Below are 22,918 nucleotides of genomic sequence, written 5' to 3'. Positions count from 1 at the left end.
ACTTAAAATAATCAAAAACCAATGCTTGGTCATATCTTCGTGTGGGTACCATCTCATATCCCGTAGGAGGAGGATTCTCAGATGTGGTAGTGTTCCTCACTTTTCCTTTGAAAATATATGCTGCTAAATGAAATTTGTGACACTATAATTCAAAATGTTTACTAGTATCATGTAATCTACACCATCTAGATAATGCAGCTTCTGCTAAGAAAACTTTATCAGCTAGGCGATTCTCAGATGGAGGGTTATCTAATGGTGATGGTATGCTCCCATTATTTGGATTAGTGTTCCATAATCTTCTTTGATGACCTTGGTTATTATTACAATATCCTTGATTACCTTCATTGAATCCTTGATTGTGTCCTTGATTACTATCGTGATGTGGAGGGGTATTCCCTTGATAACCTTGGTTGCTACCTTGATATGACTGATAATTCCTTTGTGCATTTTGCAACTAATTATTTTGATTTCTAAGGTAAGTGACCTCAGTGGACAACTTTTTCACTTGTTCAATCAAATCTCTCATCTCATCCTTTTACTCTTGGGTCCTTGTAGAATTTGTCATGTTCTGGAGATAAATTGGTTGTGTGGGCATTGCCTGTGACATAGGTGCTCCAGGGTGCAACATCAACTGGCTCTGAGGGGCAAGAACTGAATTGATAGTTGGAGCATAATTCAAAGCTCCTTGATTCAATGTATTTGCATTTCCAAACTAGCTAGGTGCTCCATTCGTAGTTGCCGATGATTGTAAACTAACTTTCTCTACCTCAGCACATGCTTGGATCAAACTTGTAGGAGTCAAATAAGTTTTTTGAACAAACATAGATGTGAAATAGTCTAGGGCTGCATAGTAGATAGGTCATGCTGCATCATCTCCTATGCAATATGGATCACACAGTCTTGAATAAGCCCTTTGAAATTGGTTATTGAAAGCACCAATTGATTCATGTTCTTGTCTCCTTATCTTGATAAACTACCTATACAATTCTATGGGGGTGATAGGCAATCTAAACTTCTCAAGGAATGCATCCTTCAATTGTTGCCAAGTTTGTATTGAATTTGAAGGTAGGTTGATATAAGTAGTAAAATGCTTCCTCACCAAATGAATAAGGGAATACTCTACATGCAACATCCTCATCTTGCACATTTCTGTTCTGGAGGACATCCTCAAAATTTTTAATGTGTTCATCAATAGTGTGGTTTAAATCATTCACAAATAATTTAGAACAAAAGTGTTTAGGATTCTTTGGCATATTGTTGTATGCGGCAAACATTGCAAGGGGTGATGCATTTTGCGGACGCCATTGTTGGGTCATTGCTGGAACTTGTTGTTGGATAGTTGCAGGTGAAACAACTTGTATAGGTATTTGCACAAATGACTGTTGAATTTGTGTAGCTCCTGGTGTAACTCCTCCTTGGATTGATCCTTGTGCTTGATGTTGAGGTGGTGGAGTTTGGAATATCCTTGTGAGATCAGCTACACTTGGTGAATTCTCACTCATAGATGCTTATTTATTTCCTTGCCTAGGATTTGGATCAAAACTCAACAATTGTAATTCGTGCGCTCCCGGGGTGAATCTCAAGGATCTTCAATGTACCTCGGTGATGATGAATTAATGTTCTCCAATATATGAAACTACTATAAAATCTTTTATTCAAGGCCCTTCGTCTAGCACCAGTTTCTATTGATGTGTGTTTTATGACTCACCAAATAGTAGAACAAAATATAAAAATATCCTATCCTCTCTTGAATAAAGTCTTGTGTATGCTAAGATTGCTAAAAGATCATACAATGACTTCAAGTTTCCTTTAATGTCAAGTCTTGACTGTGGACAAGATTGGTGGTTGATGTGATTTTTTTATGATCACAACGGGCCTTATATGTTTATTCATACTCATTTCAAGCCATATTGGATGTGGGAGCTATCTTAAGGTTTTGCAATGAAGTGCTTTTTTGGGAGTTTTCACAGAATATGCAGAAATTCAATAATGTAGGGTTCAAGAATTCTATTCAAATCCTAAGCGTAGTGATAACAATAAATAGTACTATAGTGGAAAAATTCTTCAATTTATCAAATTTCACTTCGCCAAGTTATACTACAACTAAGTGTGAACTGGTGCAATCTTCAAGGGTTATGCCAGACATTTTCATATCACCTCATACACCATCATAAAGAACAATGTATATGAATGATAGAAGTTTGGCATATGCATGAAAGGAGTTCAGGTTGACTTTACACAATGAGTTAGAATCACTAAAATGTAAAAAGTATGAACCAAAGGAACTCATCAATACACCATCATATTCTTCATTGTAATCACCACACATTGACCATGCTAAACTTAATCTAATTGAAAAAATTTAGGAGAACAAGAAAGCACTAAGACATGTAAAGTATTCACCAAACTCCAATGAAAACTTTATTATCTCAGCAGATCATAACAACAATCTCATAAAAATCTCCCTTTACAAATGAGAAATGAAGCCTTTATATAGGTCCTCGATTAAAATAGGTGGCCCAGATGATCACAATAACTGATGGCCAAGATCGTGCCACATTAGCCCTAATTAGGGTTAGGGCAAAGGAAAGGAATCTACATTAATGCCACAAGGAATCCACTACTGTAGTGGGTAATAAATGCCCACTATGCATGCTCATTTAGGAAGGAGTGGAGTGTAATAAATGATCCCTAAGCACACACACTATGCACTTAATGCATCTATCCTTTATTTTTTCACCTAAAGGATTGAAATTGATCTAACACTAATTCCAACTCCTCTGTACTGATGCTTGGTGTAGATTCTTGCTTGAATTCTAGAACTGCAATTGCTCTTTCTAGTTTTCCCAAACTTTCATCGCAATCTGGTAGTAAGTCCTTAGTAGTGCGCATTGTATTTGAGAAGATGGAGAAGTTCTCAAAATCATCTCTTCCATATACATTTAGTTGAAAGAATTCCTCTAACTTGACTTTTAGATTATCACTTGTCATTTCTTCTTCCACCAATCTCTGTGATAACAAGGATGCAACTACATTTGATATTCCTTGCTTGATGTTATCAACAATCTTCTTCCATCGATTGGATTCCCTAGTAAAGCTCTCAAACATTTCCTTAGCCATGATCATTGCACTGTACCATCGAATAAAATCATAGACATCCCCCTCGCTGATAACTCAACCATCAATCAATTCTTGCTTTGGGGTCTCCATCAGATTTTGAATGTCGGCAATCACCTCTTCTTGGTGAATATTCCCATCCACCCATGATTCCTCGATGCGCAGAATCCTAGAGATTGCAGCCAATGCCCTATTGTGCACTTGTACTAATTCTTCTACATGATTGAAGGCTACCTCCTAAATTTCTTCGATCCAAATCTTTGCACCCTGAGCAATCCACTTGATTCTATCAATATCACCTACTACTTCACTGGAAATACCTATTGGAGGGACAAATGATGGACCTTCCTCTCTTACTGGATGAGGCAAGTTATTGATGTACTAACATAAGGCCTGAATTTCTCTTTTCTTCTTTTCATACCATTCTTCTACTTTCTTTAGCCTATCCTTCAAAGCCTATGTTGAGTCATCAAATTCTTCCAATATTTGCTCATAGGAGGCTTGACCAAGATTTATTTCTGTAACATAATATTCATCTTGAGCAATCTGATTTTTTCCTTTGTCAACTGTGGGAATCACAATTTGCAAGATTCTGAATCCTAATTCTCCTCTGATGAATTTAGTATATCTTCTTGCTTTCTCTTGTTCTTCTGATCGGTTTGGTCGGTCCAAAATTTTCTATAATTCAATTGCTAGGTCAACCTCCCTTTTTTGATACAATTGAATTTTTTGCCTCAACCATTCCGAAATGGTATACTTTGGTCCCTCGAAAATACCAACTGTTCTTTCCTTTGGACTGCTCGAATTTCAATCTCCTTTACACCTCATAGACTATCCATTGTAACCTCAAGAACTATGACTTTGGCACTTGGAAGATATATTGCTACTCCTGGAGTTTCTTCCTCTAGTGGACCATCTCCATCATTAATCATTTCTCGCTCTAAGATCGTAGTGAGAATTTCCATTTTAGCCTTATCTTGATCTCTCCCTCTTTCTTGCATGGACTTTTCATAGGCATTTATACTCAACCTATCATGAATTGGCCTATCCAAATTCTCTTCTTGCTCAAATCTCCTTATACTTGTCCCTACATCATGCCTTTCAAAAGTTTCTATCTCTTGGACACTTAGAGTTTGACTCGAAGAAGAGGGAGCATCTCCATGTTTTGGTTTCTTGTTTTGAGGTTCCCAGATGACTTCCTCAATCCTAGGATGCTTTTCTCAAGGTACCTGTTTCCCTTTCTTGGTTCCTACATCTTCGGACGGAGTTCCTCTTTCCTCAACAGTCCCTTTAGCTATTTGTCCTGATCTTTCATCCCTAAGTGGTCTGTGGCCAAGCAACCTATATGTGAATCCATTAGCTAGTGCAACTAATTTTTCATTCTTATGCTTGATCTACCACTTTGAAAAATCTAAAACCTGTTTTGAAAGAGCTTCGACATCTATAATTTCTTTCTTCTTCCAATCATATGGCTGAGCTGTCATTTCTGGATTGAATCCCTTTCGCATCACATTTGGGTCCTCCTCCATTTGATTTGGAACCTTGAATATGTTTCATGTTCTAATAATGTTCAATGGTAGTCTTGAATGCAACCTTTTTCTAATCTCATTCTTGTCTGCTACATTTTCCCAAAAGTCTTCAAGGTGAACCTTGTGTTGCTACTTTGATCCTCCTACTGATGAGATCTTGTTGTAAGGATCAAAATCATTCTTTTTTGGATAAAGAAGAAGGCAGAAGAAGTGGAGCTCATCTAATGATCTCTCTTCAGCTTTTAGACATGGGCATACTCAGTTTTCCCTTCTCCTATGGAAATTGGAAACTACAATCCCAACTTCTTCTTCCCTTTCTAAATCTTGTCATAGGCTAGAACTTGTCGAGTAAGCTCTAACAAGACCATCTTATCTATTGGATACCTGGGAAGTTTGTATGGCTTTGTGGAGAATCCTTGAACTCAGATGTATGAAAATGTAGGAAACTGAATGAACTAGGAACCATATTCCTCGACCAAATTCATTGCACCCATTGACATTCTTGTATGTGGCCTCTTTTGTAGTGTTCTTGCTATGCCCATGGAAAATATATCATTAACCCTGATGTAGTCATCCTTTGAATACAAATGCAACTTTTGGTAACACTCATGGAATTTGAGGTGTTGGGTTTTTCTTCCAATTGGTCCTTTGGATCATAGTCCATCATAATTTGTCCTTCATGCTAGCATGTAGATGCAATAGGAGCTCATGTAAAATTTCCTTGTATGTTCTAGATTCATCAACCATTCATTTAGATTATTATTTATGATCCCAACCCAATCTATTATGTTTCCTTCCTCCATTACCTACTCAACAAAATACCACATCCGAGATTCAAACCTATAAGAATAAGGCATGCCAAATATGCGACTCAACATCATGACCATGTCACTATATTCCCTCTACAAGTCAAGCCATACTATTTCCCTAGGAATCTTGGAATGATGTGATCTATTTTTTTTCAACTGCCTTTTGTTGATTATTTCTTCATAGAAATTGATTCCAGATGTATAGATTCTCAATGCTTGCTCCTGTGTCTTTGTGACCATCCTCGAGTGAGAAGGAATTTCAAATGCTTCAGAAATGGATGTTGGACAAAAATCTGCCAGAACATTTCGTTTAGAATCCTTGATGGTTCTATCTCTAGGACTGTAGTGTTTGGTACATTCCACAATCAATTCTGGATGTTGAAAAGAAGGAGGGAAACTAGCTGCAGCAAAAATTTCACTTCTCACAATTCTGGTGGCTAGGTGTGTCGGGTGATAGTAACTATATTTGAGAATTCTCTAGTTAAAATCTTTCAAATCAAGGACACCAAGACTTGTATCTTTGATTTCTAAATACTTTGATACAATTTTGGATTTAGGATAGAATCCTCTCCTTTCATTCTTTATTAGTTGTCCTCACATTTCTCCTGTTCTCCTGGGCTCTGCCATTCTCCTTTCCTACAAAATAGAAAATATACACACATAAGACTATGCAAGGAAAGTATTAAATACAATAGATACAACTTGTCCATAAGACAAAGATTTTGGTTTTTTCCCAAAATTTTCATACTCCTTCAAGATTTACTTTTCAATACTTATGCAAGAAATATGCAATTTTCACAACTCACTGCAAAAAGAATTCCTTTCTGATAGGATTCAAAATCCTTTGTCATGAATTCCCTGAAAACTCCTCAACAATTTCAAAAAAATTTCCAAAAAATCTACTTTCTTGAATTCCTTCAATCTCACTCCTATTCTCAATTTGCTCTTCAAATTTATGTGTGAGCCTAAATGAATGAGAGGGTTTCTTATAGAAATCATCCTTCAAAAAAAAGATGCCTTTAAAGCTATAGACTAAAATTAGGTAGTTGCTTTACTTAGCCATCAAGGTTTCCATCTTTTGTGCTAGTTGTCACTTTTTGTTGGTTTTTTCAAAAAGTTGCTATTTTGATGCTCTTAGCTTCAAGATGAAGCTAAGTATTTCTTATCCCATTTTGATTTTTTTATTTTTATTAATTAAATATCAATTCAAAAATCAATATTTAATTAATTTCCATATTTAAATGAAAAAAAAAATCAAATTTATTTGCAACTTTTTCCCCACTTTTATTTTTTGGATTCTTATTCAACAAAAAAAAAAAATCAAATTAAATAGTAGTAAAACTAATATTTAATTTTTTTAATGCAAATCCAAAAAAAAAAACTTTTTTGAAGGAAAATCATTTTTTTTACTTTTTCTTTAAATCTAGCTTTTCACTTCATAAGGAATTTCATTCCTCTGCCTTAAATTTCCAGCTACCAACTATTTCCAAAGATCTTATAGAATTTTCTTTGGATGCATTCATGGCCCCACGGTTCTCTAAGCCATTGTTTGAGCTGGGAAGACAAAATTTGTTAAGGATTCCTTGACCATTCTATACTTACCAACAAATTTCAACTTCAAATGTGTTGTCTAACTACAAGTGCTCATTTTACTGCCTAGTTATCCTTTTCAGTGTAGCTAGGGCCATCTTCTTTTTTCATTTGGAATTAGGGAAAATGTTTATTTGACTACCGAATTCCCATTATATGTATATCCATGCTTATCTGCCTTGCTCACAATGCACATGGAATTGGGGTGGCAAGGACTTGTGCTTGAATGCACGCATAAAATTTTCTTCTACCAATCTACTGACTACATGTTCAATTCTTCCCAATGCAACACTTGTGTCATGCATTTGTTTCAAAGCTTTCCTCAGCCTGGCGCGATTATGTGCTCCATGATTTATGGAAAGTGGAATATTTGTGGAATGAATTAAACATTTCCATGAGTAGCCCAACTTTGCGCTCTAGAATTTGCAGAGTCAGGCTTTTTATGGAGTCAAGGATTTTTCATTTTCCAAACATTTATCCATTACCACAAAAAAGTTGCTGCAAGGAAAGTTGAAGGCGTAATTTTAAAATAGTCCAAGATTTGTCATATTTGACCATTCCTTTGGTTTTGCTGACCTGCGCTCCACAAAATATGCAAAAAAATTGGCAATTTTTGTAAACAACAAAAATAAGTTCCACACCAAGGTGATTGTGCTCAGAAATTTCCTCACAATTGAAGAGCATTATGAAAGCTCAAGTCTTACTTCAATCCAGTAGTACGTAGAAACTTTGAGAGGGAACAAAGAAAGTTGCTTAACAAGTAAATGGTCAAGCTATATTTCTTATCAGATGGAGCCTTTAATGGCCAAGCTATATTGGGTAGTGCTAACATAGAACTCATTCCAGAGCATGACTCCACCATATTGCTCATATTTCTTGACTTTGGGAAGCACGTAGGAGATGAGTTTATCTACAAGAATGAAACTGCCATTGTAGGTAGCCTTAGTGGAGACTGGAAGGCCAATGAAGAAGCTCTCTTTTTGGGTGGTCTTAATAATGGTGGTCCATTGTAACAAGTTGGTAGCATTCCCATTAGTGTACTGGCAGGAGAGATAGTTGAAGAACCTAATCCAAACATAATCAAATAGTCTAGTTTGCAATACATTTAGCTATGTGGGTTGTATGGTGTTGGCCTCGACCGATTGTGTGGGTGGTGGGCCATGAGGAAGGGCACTGAGATACACCTACAAAAATGAAATACAAATGTGTCAATTCAAATGATGAATAATCCATTTAATCAACTCTCCTCAGCCATCGTAGTTATGCACTCCACAATTGTGGGACCAAGATTTTTTGTGAATGAAGGATTTTATCCTTTTTCATAATATTTCTTTTCCAAACTAAAACTATGCTCCATGATTTGCAAGTCGGGCTTTTTTCAGAATGGAGGATTTTGTCCTGAAGTCTTATGTTTCTCATGCTTGCCTAACTACTAGACTTCCTTAATCTTCTTTCCATCTTCTCGACACTCAATCAATATTCTTGCAAATATGGTGATTTAAACTCAAAGAAATACCAACTATACATTCCAAAATCACACTTGTTTCCACAATTTGTCTTGATTTCTCTTGTTTATTATGCTTACTAAACTCTTGGACTTGCACTCCATGCTTTATTGCAATCCACACTTTATTGCACACCATGCTTTATGGAAAGCAGGATTTTGATGGAACGATGAATTTTATTCTCTTCAAAATATTCCATGACTCCCTTAAAACTGCGCTCCAAGATTTGTGTTGTTGGGATGTTTCTAAAATGAAGGATTTTTTGCTTTGTCTTCTTCAAAATATTCCACGACTCCCTTAAAACTGTGCTTAACGCTTTTATGGAAAGTGAGATTTCTTTGGAGTGAAGGATTTTTTCCCTAGTGCAATATTTCCTGACTCCTTCTTACTTGTGCTCCATAGAAAAAGGAAAAAGCGAGCAAAATAAAAGAAAGGGGCATCCCAAGCATTGGCGTGTTGTGACTGGTGGTCACAATAGATATCACCTCAGCCATTATTTGGAGGATGCTGACTGGGATGAGATTTGACGTTGATGATGTGACTGGGAAAAGGGGTGAGCTCAAAGACATGGTGAGGGAGATTATCAACACCCTTTCTACTATTAACATTGGGGACTTCTTTCCTTCCATAGATTGGATGGCCCTGCAAGGCCTCAAGAAATGCATGGTGAATGCCCACAACTTCTTCGATAGGATTTTTTGAAGAATTATTGATGAACATATTGAGCACAAGAAAAGGGCTCCTGGGGAGAAGAAGGAGTGGAGTAAGGACATTTTGGATGTGCTACTCGACTTGGAAGAATCCCAATCTCTCAACATGGAGTTCACTAAAGATAATATCAAAGTAGTGCTCTTCGTACGTTGCTTTCTCTACCCCCTCTCTCTTGATCTTTGCTCGATTCTATTTTAGGGTAGAAGTTTTGTAAAATAATTTGTCTAGATAAGATTGAAAGGATTAAATAGAGAATGAAAATGTCACAATAAGAAGAAATACACAACACTGGATTTATCCTGGTTCACCATAATAGTGGCTACGTCCAGACTACAGAGTATTAGATTAATGTGTAAAAGTTAATTGCAAATGAGTAGGAGCATCATATAAAAGGGCTCCAATAATATTACAAATGAAGAGACTTTGGAAACCAAGAGACTTGATTATTGGAGGGAACAATGACTTGACTGTTGGCCTTCACAATATCAACAAACTCCCACCTGAAAGACAACCAATGCTGCAACTAATCACCCAATACCCTGCTTAGAGAATGATCTATCTTTTCTTCACAAGCCCAAGAGAAGTTCTAGCACATTCGAACTTCTCTTTGGCAACAACCTTCATGAATATATCAGCTGGATTGATCTTGGTGTCAATCTTAACAACATTTAGCTTGCCCTCTTCGACTACATGATGAACAAAGTGAGCATGTGCATCAACATGCTTGGAGCGATGTTTTGATGATTGATTATGTGCTGTGAATATTGCACTACGGTTGTCACAAAAAAAATTATATTCATTTTGATGAACTTTCAAGTCACCAAGTAACCGTTGAAGCCAAATCATTTTCCTTGCACCTTTGAAAAGAGCTAAGTATTCAGGTTTAGCTGAAGAAAGAGCAATGCAATATTGTAACCATGAAGCCCAGCTGATCACAGCTCCAGCAAATGTAGGTGTAACCAGTGGTAGACCTTCGTTTGTCCAAGTCTCCAGCAAGATCAGAATCAGTGTAACCTTCTAGCTGAACTTTGTTTCTGCCAAAACATAAAACATAATTTGAAGTACCTTTTAGATACCTTAGTATCCATTTGACGACTTCCCAATGAGCTTTGTTGGGATTGCTCATGAACCTGCTCACAACTCCCATCGCATGAGAAATGTCGGAGCGAGTAGAAACCATAGCATACATAATGCTACCAATGGATGATTTGTAGGGAATTTTCTCCATAAATTCTTTTTCTTCTTGTCTTTTAGGACATAATTCAAAACTTAATCAAAAGTGACCAGCAAGAGAAATAGGAGTGACTTTTGCATCAACCATGCAAGATCTTTCAACAACTTTGTCAATGTATTTTTTTTGAGACAAAGTGATTTCCCTCTTTTTCCTATCCCTTTTGATTGTCATGCCAAGAATCTTTTTAGCCACCCCTTAGTCTTTCATTGCAAACTTGCTTGCCAATTTTCACTTCAACTCATTAACTATTCTTTTGTTTGTGCCAGCTATTAACATATCATCGACATAAAGAAGAAGGATGAAAAACTCACCACTTGGAAGTTTCTTGAAGTAAAAAGCTAGATTCAGAGAAAAAGAAAAAAACCTTGAAGGACTTCAATTAATAAGATATATGGCTGTGTTACATGCCTCAGCCCAGAATTCTTTGCCTAATCCTACATTAGAAAGCATACACCGAGCTTTCTCCATTATTGTCCTATTGAGTCTTTCTGCTGCCCCATTTTCTTGAGGGGTTTAGGGTACAACTTTCACCCTACAAATGCCATTATCTACACAATAATTATCAAACTCCAGTGAACAAAACTCACCTCCATTATCCATTTTTAAACATTTGATCTTATGGCCTCTTTGGTTTTCAACAAGAGCTTTAAAAATTTTTAACTTAGAAAAAACTTCAAATTTATTTGCCATCATATATATCCATACTTTCCTAGTACAGTCATCAAGGAAAGAAACAAATTTTTTTTAACCTCCTAAAGAGCTTACCTCAACCAGACCAAAGACATTTGAGTGTACAAGTTCCAATGGTTTCTCCTTGAGGTTATGTCCATCTTTCAAGAAGCTGACACGTTTTTGCTTCCCATAAAGGCAATGTTCACAAAATTCTAAATTTGCTGATTGGAGACCTGGTAGTTGATCCTTTTGAGCATTATCTCAAGGCCCTTTTTGCTCATGTGGCCTAATCTTTGATGCCAAAGTGTTGCATAGTTGCCCATGACTGTCATAGCAGCCCCTATTTCAGTAGGCTTCTCAAGAAGATAAAGATTACCAACTTTGTTTCCCTTGGCAATTATTCTCGAACCCTTGGTAACTTTCCAAGTATCCAGATATAAGAATGGATAATATCCTTATGTGAAGAGCTATTTGACAGAAATCAGATTTTGCTTTAATTTTGGAACATGGTGAACATCTTTTAACAACCATTTCCCTCCATCTTCTAGCTGTAACAAAATGTCACCCTTGCCAACTATTTTGCAAGATTTGTTGTCTCCAAGAAATACCTCTCCAAATTGACCTTCATGGTAGTTTGCGAAACAATCTGTAAATGAAGTAGCATGGAAAGAGGCTCCGGAATCTATCACCCAAGAATCTGATTTTGTGTCACTTGTAGAAAGAACTAAAGCACTTTCATCCCTCTCATAGGTTGTATTCGCTTCCATGTTTCTCACATTTTCTTATGCTTTCTTGTAAGCCCAACAATTTCTCTTTGTGTGGCCAGGCTTACCACAAAACCAGCATTCTCCATTCCTACCTCTTGACCTTGAACGATTGGGTGACTTTGATCTTTGCTGATAGTAATTATTATTTCCTCTATGATGGCTTCTTTCTCTTCTCTCGGTGTAGACCATAGTAAGAGCATCACCGGATGAGGAGTCTGAAATGTCCCTTTTCTGATTTTATATGATATTTCAAGCCTCAAATTAGATTTTCAAAACCAAACAACCAATATTACAAAGATCCACCAATTTCTCAAATAAACCGAAATTGGGTATGTCCAAAATAGTGCCAAAAAACTTCACAACTTCACAAATTATTAATAAATCTGAAAATGGACATTTTTATAGAATTTTCAGCAGCATAACACCCTACAAAATGACATTTCCAGATCTGTATAGCTTTTACACAACAGTTCACAAATGTAGGACAAAAACCATACTCATCGGGCTCTCAAAATTAACACAAAAATGCTCAGAAACACCACAAAAACACTAATAATCTATCTCAAAAGTTTAATCATGTCCCAATACATATATTCAGCTCTATTTTAACATCTTAAAGTCTGAAATATAGCAGCAACCCAAACTGATATGAAATACTTAACCGGAAACACCAAACTCTTACAAAAAATACACCCGAAAACTCACAAATCTGCACTGTTCAGCACAAAGAAAAACTCTGCATGAGCATGCACATGGAATGGCTTCAAAATCAAGTCCTTAGCCTTCCTAGAAACCTACAAACTCCCATTCTTGGGTCTCCCTGGAAACCAGCAAACTCCCGTTCTTGGGTCTCCTTCTCCATAGGTTTGGCAGCCTCTGAAGAATAACAAAGAAATGAGAAAATATCAAGTTCTGGAATGAGCCCAAAATGCCTCCAAACTCCTTAAAAGAGGGAATAACCCTAACTCACATCCAAGAGGGGTTAATAAAACATATTTTGATAATAATTTTCATTTATTAGTCCATTAGCTTCCAAAGATTATCCCCTTTTTCCGAAACTTCACCTTTTTGGGCCTGCCTGCCTTAGAAAAGATTATTATTTTTAATTATTTGAAAAGGGGACATGACAAGTCCTCCCCTTCCAAATATTGCTTGTCCTCAAGAAATGGCTAAACAATAAACCAATCAATCCACCTGGATCCCAAATGTAGTCATGAACTATACTATTGTCAATTAACACAAGCTCTTGCAATATCCTCTGCAATATAACCAAGAGGAATCTATAATCAAACTGACAATTACTGCTCAACCAAACTCCAAAGTCACAACTTCCACAGTTAGAAACTCATGAGACACAAACTCTTAGAACATCAAAACGCAAGTAAAGTGGACTACCAACATAGTGAATACCATCAATGCATTCCACTGACCTATACGAAATGTACAATCCAACTCTGTAACAATGGTGAATGCTCCCAAATGGAACTGTACCAAGTATGGAGAATCCACACACTATACAATGCCTGTAGTCAACACAACTCTTTAGATCACTGACCACTATCTCATAACCATAACTACCATGCACCCCTGATGGTGAAAAGCCATCACAAGATAAACAGCAAGAATTGGAACCCAAACCAAATTTCCCTGCCATCAACTCCTCAACACAAGGATCAAATGCTAACTGATGTACATACCTTGCAATATAATCTTGATAAAAAAAAACCAACGTCAGTCAACAACTCACCATGAACAAGTGATACAATCCACTGTGACTGATCACCAGCTAAGTCAGGAGATGTCATAGCCAAAGGAGTAGAATCAATAACAACACCTACTGAAGCATCACTCTGAAACTCCTACTCTAAGTCATGTATTATCAAGCTATCAACTGTAGAACCTATCCCCATGTCGTGCCCATCATAACTCTCTAACTGAGGCGTTAAACTATCCCATAAATGATGATAAGCACTAGGAACCAAAGTACATCTCTATATCATCATCTCATCAACATGGTCATCAAAGGTAAATTGATGAGCATACCTCACAATGTAATGCTGATAGAATGCGCCAATCTTAGTTAGTGGCTCAGACTGCAATCCAGATGTAACTAACTGTAATTGATCACTAACCAAGTTGGAACTGACTACTACCTCTAAAGACATCGCCAAGGGAGTAGTATTACTAGCAAGAACCATAACAACTATCGGCTCAGCAACATCATACATGGTCTTTGATACAACATCTCTAGTCTTCATGCCATTAGTGCTAGAGGTCACCACCATGTCAGGCATACCACAACAATCTACTGCACTACCCAACTCAACTAAACCTGACTCTAGTGGGGATGAACCCGATATGCCAATGTTAGTATCAAGGATGGATGCATCCCCATCTCCACTGTCTTTGACAATCTCGACCATGGACATCCTCGGATCATCAGACACGATAGCTTGTGACTGTACAGAATATAGTAAAGACTGTAGTTGCTCTAACTCCATGGTCACCTTAGCCAAATGAAATTGTGACTCCTTGAAATCCAAGTGTGTGCTCACAAGAATCTCAGAAGTCACACAAGCTGCTCAGTAAACTCACTCACCTCATCTTCCTTGGCCAACAATGCATCATATGTTGTATTTCCCCACTCCATAAGATAATCTCTGTCGGCTACCAACAACATATAATCTTGTCTCAGAATCTAGATAGCCTCCCATAAAGAGTGGAACTCTGTCAAGGAAAGATAACTGCCTCCCTACTCATCACTAGTAGGAGAACCCCATCCATAAACTGCTAACAATTGATGAGCAGCATCAAAATGTTGGCAAGCGATAGCAATGTCTCGCTCACTAACTCTCAATTGATTAGACACATGATGGCACTAGCTTGACTGTCTCCTACAAACCTCCTCTGATGCACTGTCTAAAGGAGTATCCTCAAAGTTACTAGTCTCTATATTATTACCATCCATATCCTGTGAATCAACTCTAAAGCTCATATCAACAAACGGAGTATCAAAAACTGTATCACTATTATCCAACTCCTTTGTATCCAAGGAAACTAAGTCTTCAAAACTGCCCACTGCATCCTCTGGGATGTCATCAATGCCAATATGATCTTGGGACTCATCTATACATACTGCCAAATATGAAAGATCATCAACACATTCCAGCAAGTATGGTCGACTAGATATATGAACAAAGCCCAACACCGGTGTATAAAAACTAATACCAACATCGAACAAGCTACTAGCACAAGAAAAGACAACACCATGCAATCTGCTAATCAAATCCATGATAGCACCCAAACAAACACTGCTACCAAAATGTGTTAAAGATCTCCAGTCAACTGAATCCCAAATGCCAATATAATAATCTCGAGTCCATATCTGTAAAGTAGAATTAGCTGGTAACTCAAGAAAAATCCTCACTTGAGTAATATGACCAATACCAACTAACTTCACATACCTGTCATGATGAGATAATGAAGTCACAATACTATCTTTGTTCACTTTCAGCCGATTGGAAAAATTGTGTGAAGTACTACTAGCCTCAACCTCATCTAACTATGCCTGGTACTCTTTCTCAGCAAATTCATGAATGCTTAATGTCTGCTCATCTCTACCAGGTATCTCACCATCATGCACAACAACATCCTCATAATCATCATCTGAACCCACCACGCTGTAGTCACTACCTGTTGTAACTATACCATCCTAAATACTTGTGATATCACCCTTTAACGACCTGTATACAATTGTCTCAATTTGAGTATCAAGTTGACCATTACTATCAATCTGTGTAATATCATTTCTCACTACCTCATGTGGAAGAGTAGAATCTGAGACCTTTTCTTGGCTATAAGCTAGTTTCTCAAACTCCTCATGCAAGTTCTTGGTAATTGTGTCACCTGCACTGTGAGAAAATCTGCCAAATAGAAATCTGGTCAACTTATCCACCTTAGCTAGGTCGGACAACATGTCATTCATCATACAGTGGTGTTCAACCAACTGTTCAGACATGTCATGGCTTATTTTCTTAAGTTTATCTCAAATGTCTAAATAACCATCCTTTCTACTGTTCTAACTCTAGATATCAATTGTCCAAGATCATGTCCTCTGAGACTCTGTCCTATACTTGTCCATTCTGGATAAAGTAGATGTAACCCCAATAGGTTATAACTTCTTCAAACACCAAGAACTAATATGCAAATGATTAGAAGTAGCATGCAACTATAGATTTTGACATGCAGCTGATTAGAAGCAACATGCAACCACCAAATTCACCAAGAACTAACATGCAAATGATTAGAAGTAGCATGCAACCATAAATTTTGACATGCAGCTGTTTAGAAGCAACATGCAACCATAAATTATGACATGCAAGATTTGGGTACTTGTCAAAACTGACATGCAAGATCTGGGTAGTTGTCAAAACTGACATGCAAACTTCTACAAACCCTCAGGCTGGCAAGATCATGGCTCTGATACCACTGAAATGTCCCTTTTTTGATTTTATATGATATTTCAAGCCTCAAATCATATTTTCAAAACCAAACAACCAATATTACAAAGATCCACCAATTTCTCAAATAAACCGAAATCAAGTATGTTTGAAATAGTGCCAAAAAATTTCACAACTTCACAAATTATTAATAAATCTGAAAATGGACATTTTTATAGCAATTTCAACAGCATAACAGCCTACAAAATGACATTTTCAGATCTGTATAGCTTTTACACAACAGTTCACAAATGTAGGACAAAAACTATGCTCATCGGGCTCCCGAAATTAACACAAAAATGCTCGAAAACACCACAAAAACACTAATAATCTATCTCATAAGTTTAATCACATCCCAATACATATATTCAGCTCTATTTTAACATCTTATAGTTTGAAATATAGTAGCAACCCAAACTGATATGAAATACTCAACCGGAAACACCAAACTCTTACAAAAAATACACCTAAAAACTCACAAATCTGCATTGTTCAGCATAAAGGAAAACTTTGCATGAGCATGCACATGGAATGGCTTCAAACTCCCATCCTTAGCCTTCTTGGAAACCTACAAACTCCCGTTCTTGGGTCTCCTTCTCCATAAGTTTGGCAGCCTCTGAAGAATAACAAAGAAATGAGCAAAAATCAAGTTCTGGAATGAGCCCAAAATGCCTCCAAACTCCTTAAAAGAGGGCATAACCCTAACTCACGTCCAAGAGGGGTTAATAAAATATATTTTAATAATAATTTTCATTTATTAGTCCATTAGCTTCCAAAGATTATCCCCTTTTTCTAAAACTTCACCTTTTTGGGCTTGCCTGCCTTAGAAAAGATTATTATTTTTAATTATTTGAAAAGGGGACATGACAGAGTCTTTGTTACTCCTTCTCATGTCTTCACTTAATAAAGTGGCAATAACTTCGTCATAGGCTAGCTTTGACTTCATAGAGTTTGAAGTACTTACAGCTGTAGCTACGGGATCCCAACTGTCAGGTAAAGAACATAACAAGATGATGGCTTTGGATTCATCATCTTGAGTCATACCAATCGAGCTTGCTTGACATAGTAGGGTATTCAAATCATTTATATGATTTGACATTGCAGTCCCTTGCTTCATTTTCAGTTTGTAGAGTTTCTTCATAATGAAGATTTTGTTTGCAACTGACGCCATTTGAAACATATTCTGGAGTTTGTCCCAAACCTCTTTCGTTGACATCTCATTTGAGACATTGAACAAGACGTTTTTCACTAGTGAGAGAAAAATGGATGCCATTGCCTTCTCATCCATCTTTTGCCAATCTTCATCAGTGGTTGTAGACGGTTTCTTAGACTTTCCTTCGATTGCAAGAGCCAAGTCTTGCTTAACCAGCAAGGAGCACATCTGTAATTCTTGCTTGTAAATTTCTCTATTTTCAAATCCTCCATCTTTCCAAAAAAGTCAACACCGATTTCCCAATCTGCACACCACGTGCTCTGATACCAATTGAAAGGATTAAACAGAGAATGAAAATGTAGCAATAAGAAGAAATACACAACACCGGATTTATCCTGGTTCACCACAATAGTGGCTAAATCCAAACTGTAGAGTATTAGATTAATGTATTAAAGTTAATTACAAATGAGCAGGAGCAGCATATAAAAGGGCTCCAATAATATTACAAATGAAGAGTCTTTGGAAACCAAGAGAGTCAATTATTGGAAGGAACAATGACTTGACTGTTGACCTTCACAATATCAACAAAGATGACGATCTCAACCCAATTGGAGAATAGGAAAAATAGATCATAGAGTTAATGTCAAGAATCAAGTGAATATTCATTTTATTTGTACTTCCTTGGATTTGTTTTAATGTTCTTCTAACAATTTAGTCCTACAATATATGTTCGAACAGGATCTGTTCATTGGCGGGATGGAGACAACAGCAACTAGCATGAAATGGGCAATCACTGCTCTGCTCAGGCATCCCCGGGTGGCCAAGAAACTGCAGGAGGAAATTGACTCTGTTGTAGGTGAAGATCGCATGGTAACTGAATCTGACCTTCCCAAGATGCACTATCTGCAATGTGTGATTAAAGAGTCGCCGAGGCTATACATGCCAGGACCGTTGTTGCTCCCCCATGAGAATAGCGAAGCTGTGACTGTAGGACCGCAGGGCTATGTCGTACCCAAGAAAACAAAGCTCTTTGTGAATGCGTGGGCCATTTCAAGAGACCCAAATGTGTGGGAAGATCCGGAGGAGTTCAAGCCCGAGAGATTCGAGGGAAACAAGAGCTTTGAGTACCAGGGGCAGGAGTATGATATGCTGCCGTTTGGGACAGGAAGGAGGGGCTGCCCGGGTGGGCACATGGCAATCGGGCAGATGTCCTTTGTTTTGGCTCAGTTTTGGCACTGCTTTCACTGGAGGCTCGAAGGTGATCCTGCTGACTTGGATATGGAAGAAGAGTTCGGAGCCACCGTGTCAAGGAAAAACCATCTCTATGCCATCCCTTGCTTGAAGTTGATCGCAAGCTTCTAGCTTAGACTTTTTTTAATAAGAAATGTATTGTTTATTCTTGTAGCTCCTACTAATGTCCAAGCACCTGAGAATATGCCATATCATCGAACTAGTGGCTCTTCTATAAATCAATAAACAATGAACTCAGCTTCCCTACATGGGCCAGTTGAAGTTTCTCTGATGGCTGGAATAGGAGTTGTGGGGAAATCAGAAAATTAATTTAGAATAGATAGGAATTAAACGAGTTTTTATTTATAATTGTGATTTAACTAATTAGTTGAGTTTCAATGTCCTAAGAGTTTTGTGTGGAATGAATCCTCCGTGCTTATTTCATCTTCTCACCTCCAATCCTTTCTCCACTCTTCGTGATCAATGTAACCAGCTGCATGCTTTCAAATTCTTCATAAAGATTACCGCCATGGTGCGCACTGCACAAGGATGTACCAATCAATCAAACAATGCATTTGGGTCTTTTATAAACTTTGTTTTTCTATGCCAAAGATTAATTGGAGGTTTCCTTAGAAAAGTTATCCCTATCATTTTGTAATCTCTTTCAGTGGCTTTTCTCACTATATGTTTGAAAACAGAAATGTGCAACTATTAATCTTTGAGAAATCATTCAACTCTTTTTTAAATTTTCCTTTTCTAATATGAGAAATTCCATCACTTGTAGAGAAATTTACATGCAAAAGAACTCTCTAGTGAATTGATAGATATAGATCTTGCACTGCTCAACTTTATCACCCTAGAAAGAAGGTTTACATGAGTTCACTCATATCTTTCCCATATGTTCAATTAATTTTGGCATAATACAAAACTCAACTCTCCTTTTATAATTTTGACTTCCATATCTTATTTTGTGATGAAATCCAAAATTAATTGGAAACCCCTTTGCATCAATATGTAATCCTCCCCGTGCACAAATTTTATCTAGATTTCATATTTGAGCTATGAAATCGTCACATTTTTATAAAGAAAAAGTTTAACAACACCAAAATCATTCAACTTCAATAACATAAAAGTGATGTATCTCTTAGCAATTTGATGATGATGTATAATACTAATTTGTGGAAAACTTGATTAAGTTTATGACTATTTAAATAATAATAATTAAACAAGAATTGTCATATCCTTTTAGTTTTTAAATTATTTTATGCTTGGAGAAAAATATTGTGCATGAAGGTAGTTTACCTATTAGGAATAACAATGCACCACACACAACTAGGGAGGAATCAGTTGTGAGAAAAATAAATATAAAAAACAAAATTAACAACTAATAGATCTGAAACCTTTAGAGGAATTCAATCAAAATAGCACCCTAATGCATAAAGCTAATATTTTATTCTCAAAGAAAATATAGTCATAACTTTAGTGGTGAATATTCACCAGTTGGTGAATTTCACTCATTGGGTATGCTAATATTTGACAAAACTTTGAAAAAATGTAAGCTTAAACTATGAAATATAGAAAAGAAAACTCAAAATAGAGCTAGTGTAGAGCATCTGAAAAAGATCCACATGTGTCCTCTAGGTCTATCTCTTCCTATTCCTCAGCTGCTTCTTCTTCAATAACAAGTATTCCTTTATTCATTATAACTCATGTTGTTATGGCACCAGAGAATATATAGCCTATCATCAAACTGTCAGTAATGGTGGATTTTTAATAAATAAATAAATTATGAACTTAGTTTCCTTGCATGGGACACTTAAAATTTCTTTGATGGCTGGAATAGAAGTTGTGGAAAATAAGAAAATGAATTTAGAAGAGATCTAGTAATTAAACAAGTTTTTAATATCTAGTTTTGGTTTTGTTTCTTTTTTGATGCTAGGCTACACCACTTCCCTCTTTGTCCTCCCTTATGAGATTAGGATTCTATACTATTTATACACTTAACAAATAGCTATTGTGTTTCACTTTTTTACTTTTCTAGTTATTGTATTATATTCTTTTTAATTTGTGTTGTTTTTGTATACGTGGGGTGTATGGGCTACACCTCAATCTTGTATCTCCATTCCTTTATTCTTCTTTATATTTGTTATGTACCAATCAAAATGGTCAACTTATTCATAAATATTAAAAGTCAAAATCATTTTGCTTGTTCATGAAACATGTTTGAAGATAGCCTATTGAAGTTGTGAATGCTAATACATTATATAAGTCATAAAGTAGAGAAAATGAAAATATAATTATTATTTGACGATTCCACTAGATTTAATTACATCAATATCTAAATAGCTATAATAAGCCTTATTTATCTATTATAAACTTTCATACAAAAATTAATTCACCTCGACTAACTATAGCTAACAGAATAGTAATTAAATTTATTCAACCTAGTATAAAACTAGCCTATACTAATTTTAAAATGATAGCATCCCCCTTTATTACATTATTTTTAAGAAGAGAGGAACATTGTATGGATTTTGATTGTAATATCTCTAGTTTGTTGAAACACCTTAGCTAATCTTCAGTGCTGACCAAGGAAGCATCAAATTGACTCCATGTGTGTCTAGTTACTCTTGTAATGGAGTAACTGAGATTCCTTTCCTTTAGAAGTCTGCATCTCTCCTAAATGTTTCTAACACCTTGTGAAGTGTTGCAATAATAATCTCTCCTTCTCTACACAAATAAGTCAACGCATATGCATAAGAGACAACCTTTTTTCTGAAATCCCACATCTTCTCAAAGTATAACTAATATATCTCCAAAGTGTGCAAAAACATCATCATCCTTTCTCTTTGAATGGACAAATATAGTTTCCCTCCCCCATTTTCTTTAATGATACAAAATAAGGTCTTTTAATTGCAATGAATCATCCTTGAAGAAAATGCTAACTTTGAATGATAGAGACTCTCCTTCCTCTATTGCCTACAATTTTTTATGATATTGTTAGTCCTTCCACTCTCAAAATATCAGAAAGACATGGCGAGGGAGATTATTAGCACCCGTTCCGCTGTTAATATCGGGGACCTCTTTCCTTCCATAGATTGGATGGACCTGCAAGGACTCAAGAAACGCATGATGAATACCCACAACTTCTTCGACAGAATTGTTGGGAGAGTTATTGATGACTATATTGAGAACAAGAGAAGGGCTCTGGAGGAGAACAAGGAGTGGAAGAATCCCAGTCTCTCGACGTGGACTTCACAAAACATAACATCAAAGCAGTGCTCTTCGTACGTCACTTTCATTACTCTCTCTCTCTTGATCGTCGCTCGATTCTGTTTTAGGGTAGAAGTTTTGTAAAATACTTTGACAGATATCATACAGTTAAGGTCAATAATAAAGAAGTAGTTTCTTAGATTTGTTTGTTCTTCTAACAATTTAGTCGTACAATATTTATTTGTAAGACCTATTCATTGGTGAGATGGAGACAACAGCAACTAGCATGGAATGGGCAATTACTGCACTACTCAGGCATCCTCGGGTAGCAAAGAAACTACAGGAGGAAATTGATTGTATGGTAGGGAAGGAGTGCATGGTAACTGAATCTGATCTTCCCAACATGTACTACCTGCAACGCGTGATTAAAGAGTCGTTGTGACTATACGTGCCAGGACCATTGTTTCTCCCGCATGAGAAGAGCGAAGCTGTGACTGTAGGACCACAGGGCAATGTGATACCTAAGAAAACAAAGCTTTTTGTGAATGCGTGGGCCATTTCAAGAGACCTAAATGTGTGGGAAGATCCGGAGGAATTCAAACCTGAGAGATTCGAGGGCAATAAGAGCTTTGAGTACCAGGGGCAGGAGTACGATATGCTGCCATTTCGGACAGGGAGGAGGGGCTGCCCGGGTGGGCACACGGCAATCGGGCAGATGTCATTTGTTTTGGCTCAGTTCTGGCACTGCTTTGACTGGAGGCTCGAAGGCGATCCTGCTGATCTGGACATGGAAGAAGAGTTCGGAGCAACCGTATCAAAGAAAAACCATCTCTATGCCATCCCTTCCTTGAAGTTGAACGCAGACTTCTGGCCTAGTGATTTTCAATAA

The 22,918-nt window shown here is 36.9% G+C and overlaps 1 protein-coding gene and 1 pseudogene across 1 annotated transcript; both read left to right on the top strand.

The window, feature by feature from the left end:
* Positions 1-18,948, top strand: part of LOC149560091 (cytochrome P450 750A1 pseudogene) — a 33,222-nt pseudogene extending 14,274 nt beyond the window's left edge.
* Positions 18,949-21,849: 2,901 nt separating this feature from the next.
* On the top strand, positions 21,850-22,918 carry LOC149560090 (cytochrome P450 71AU50-like). The gene is made up of 2 exons (XM_089827561.1): positions 21,850-22,054; positions 22,485-22,918. The coding sequence occupies exons 1-2, from the start codon at positions 21,850-21,852 to the stop codon at positions 22,916-22,918; spliced, it is 639 nt and encodes a 212-aa protein (XP_089683687.1).

Source organism: Cupressus sempervirens, chromosome 4 (assembly GCF_028749045.1).
Source record: "Cupressus sempervirens isolate cs-2001-9-10 chromosome 4, ASM2874904v1, whole genome shotgun sequence".
Classification (NCBI taxonomy): domain Eukaryota; kingdom Viridiplantae; phylum Streptophyta; class Pinopsida; order Cupressales; family Cupressaceae; genus Cupressus; species Cupressus sempervirens.
The sequence above is the reverse complement of the archived record's forward strand: the minus strand, read 5'-3'. Positions and strand labels throughout refer to the sequence as shown.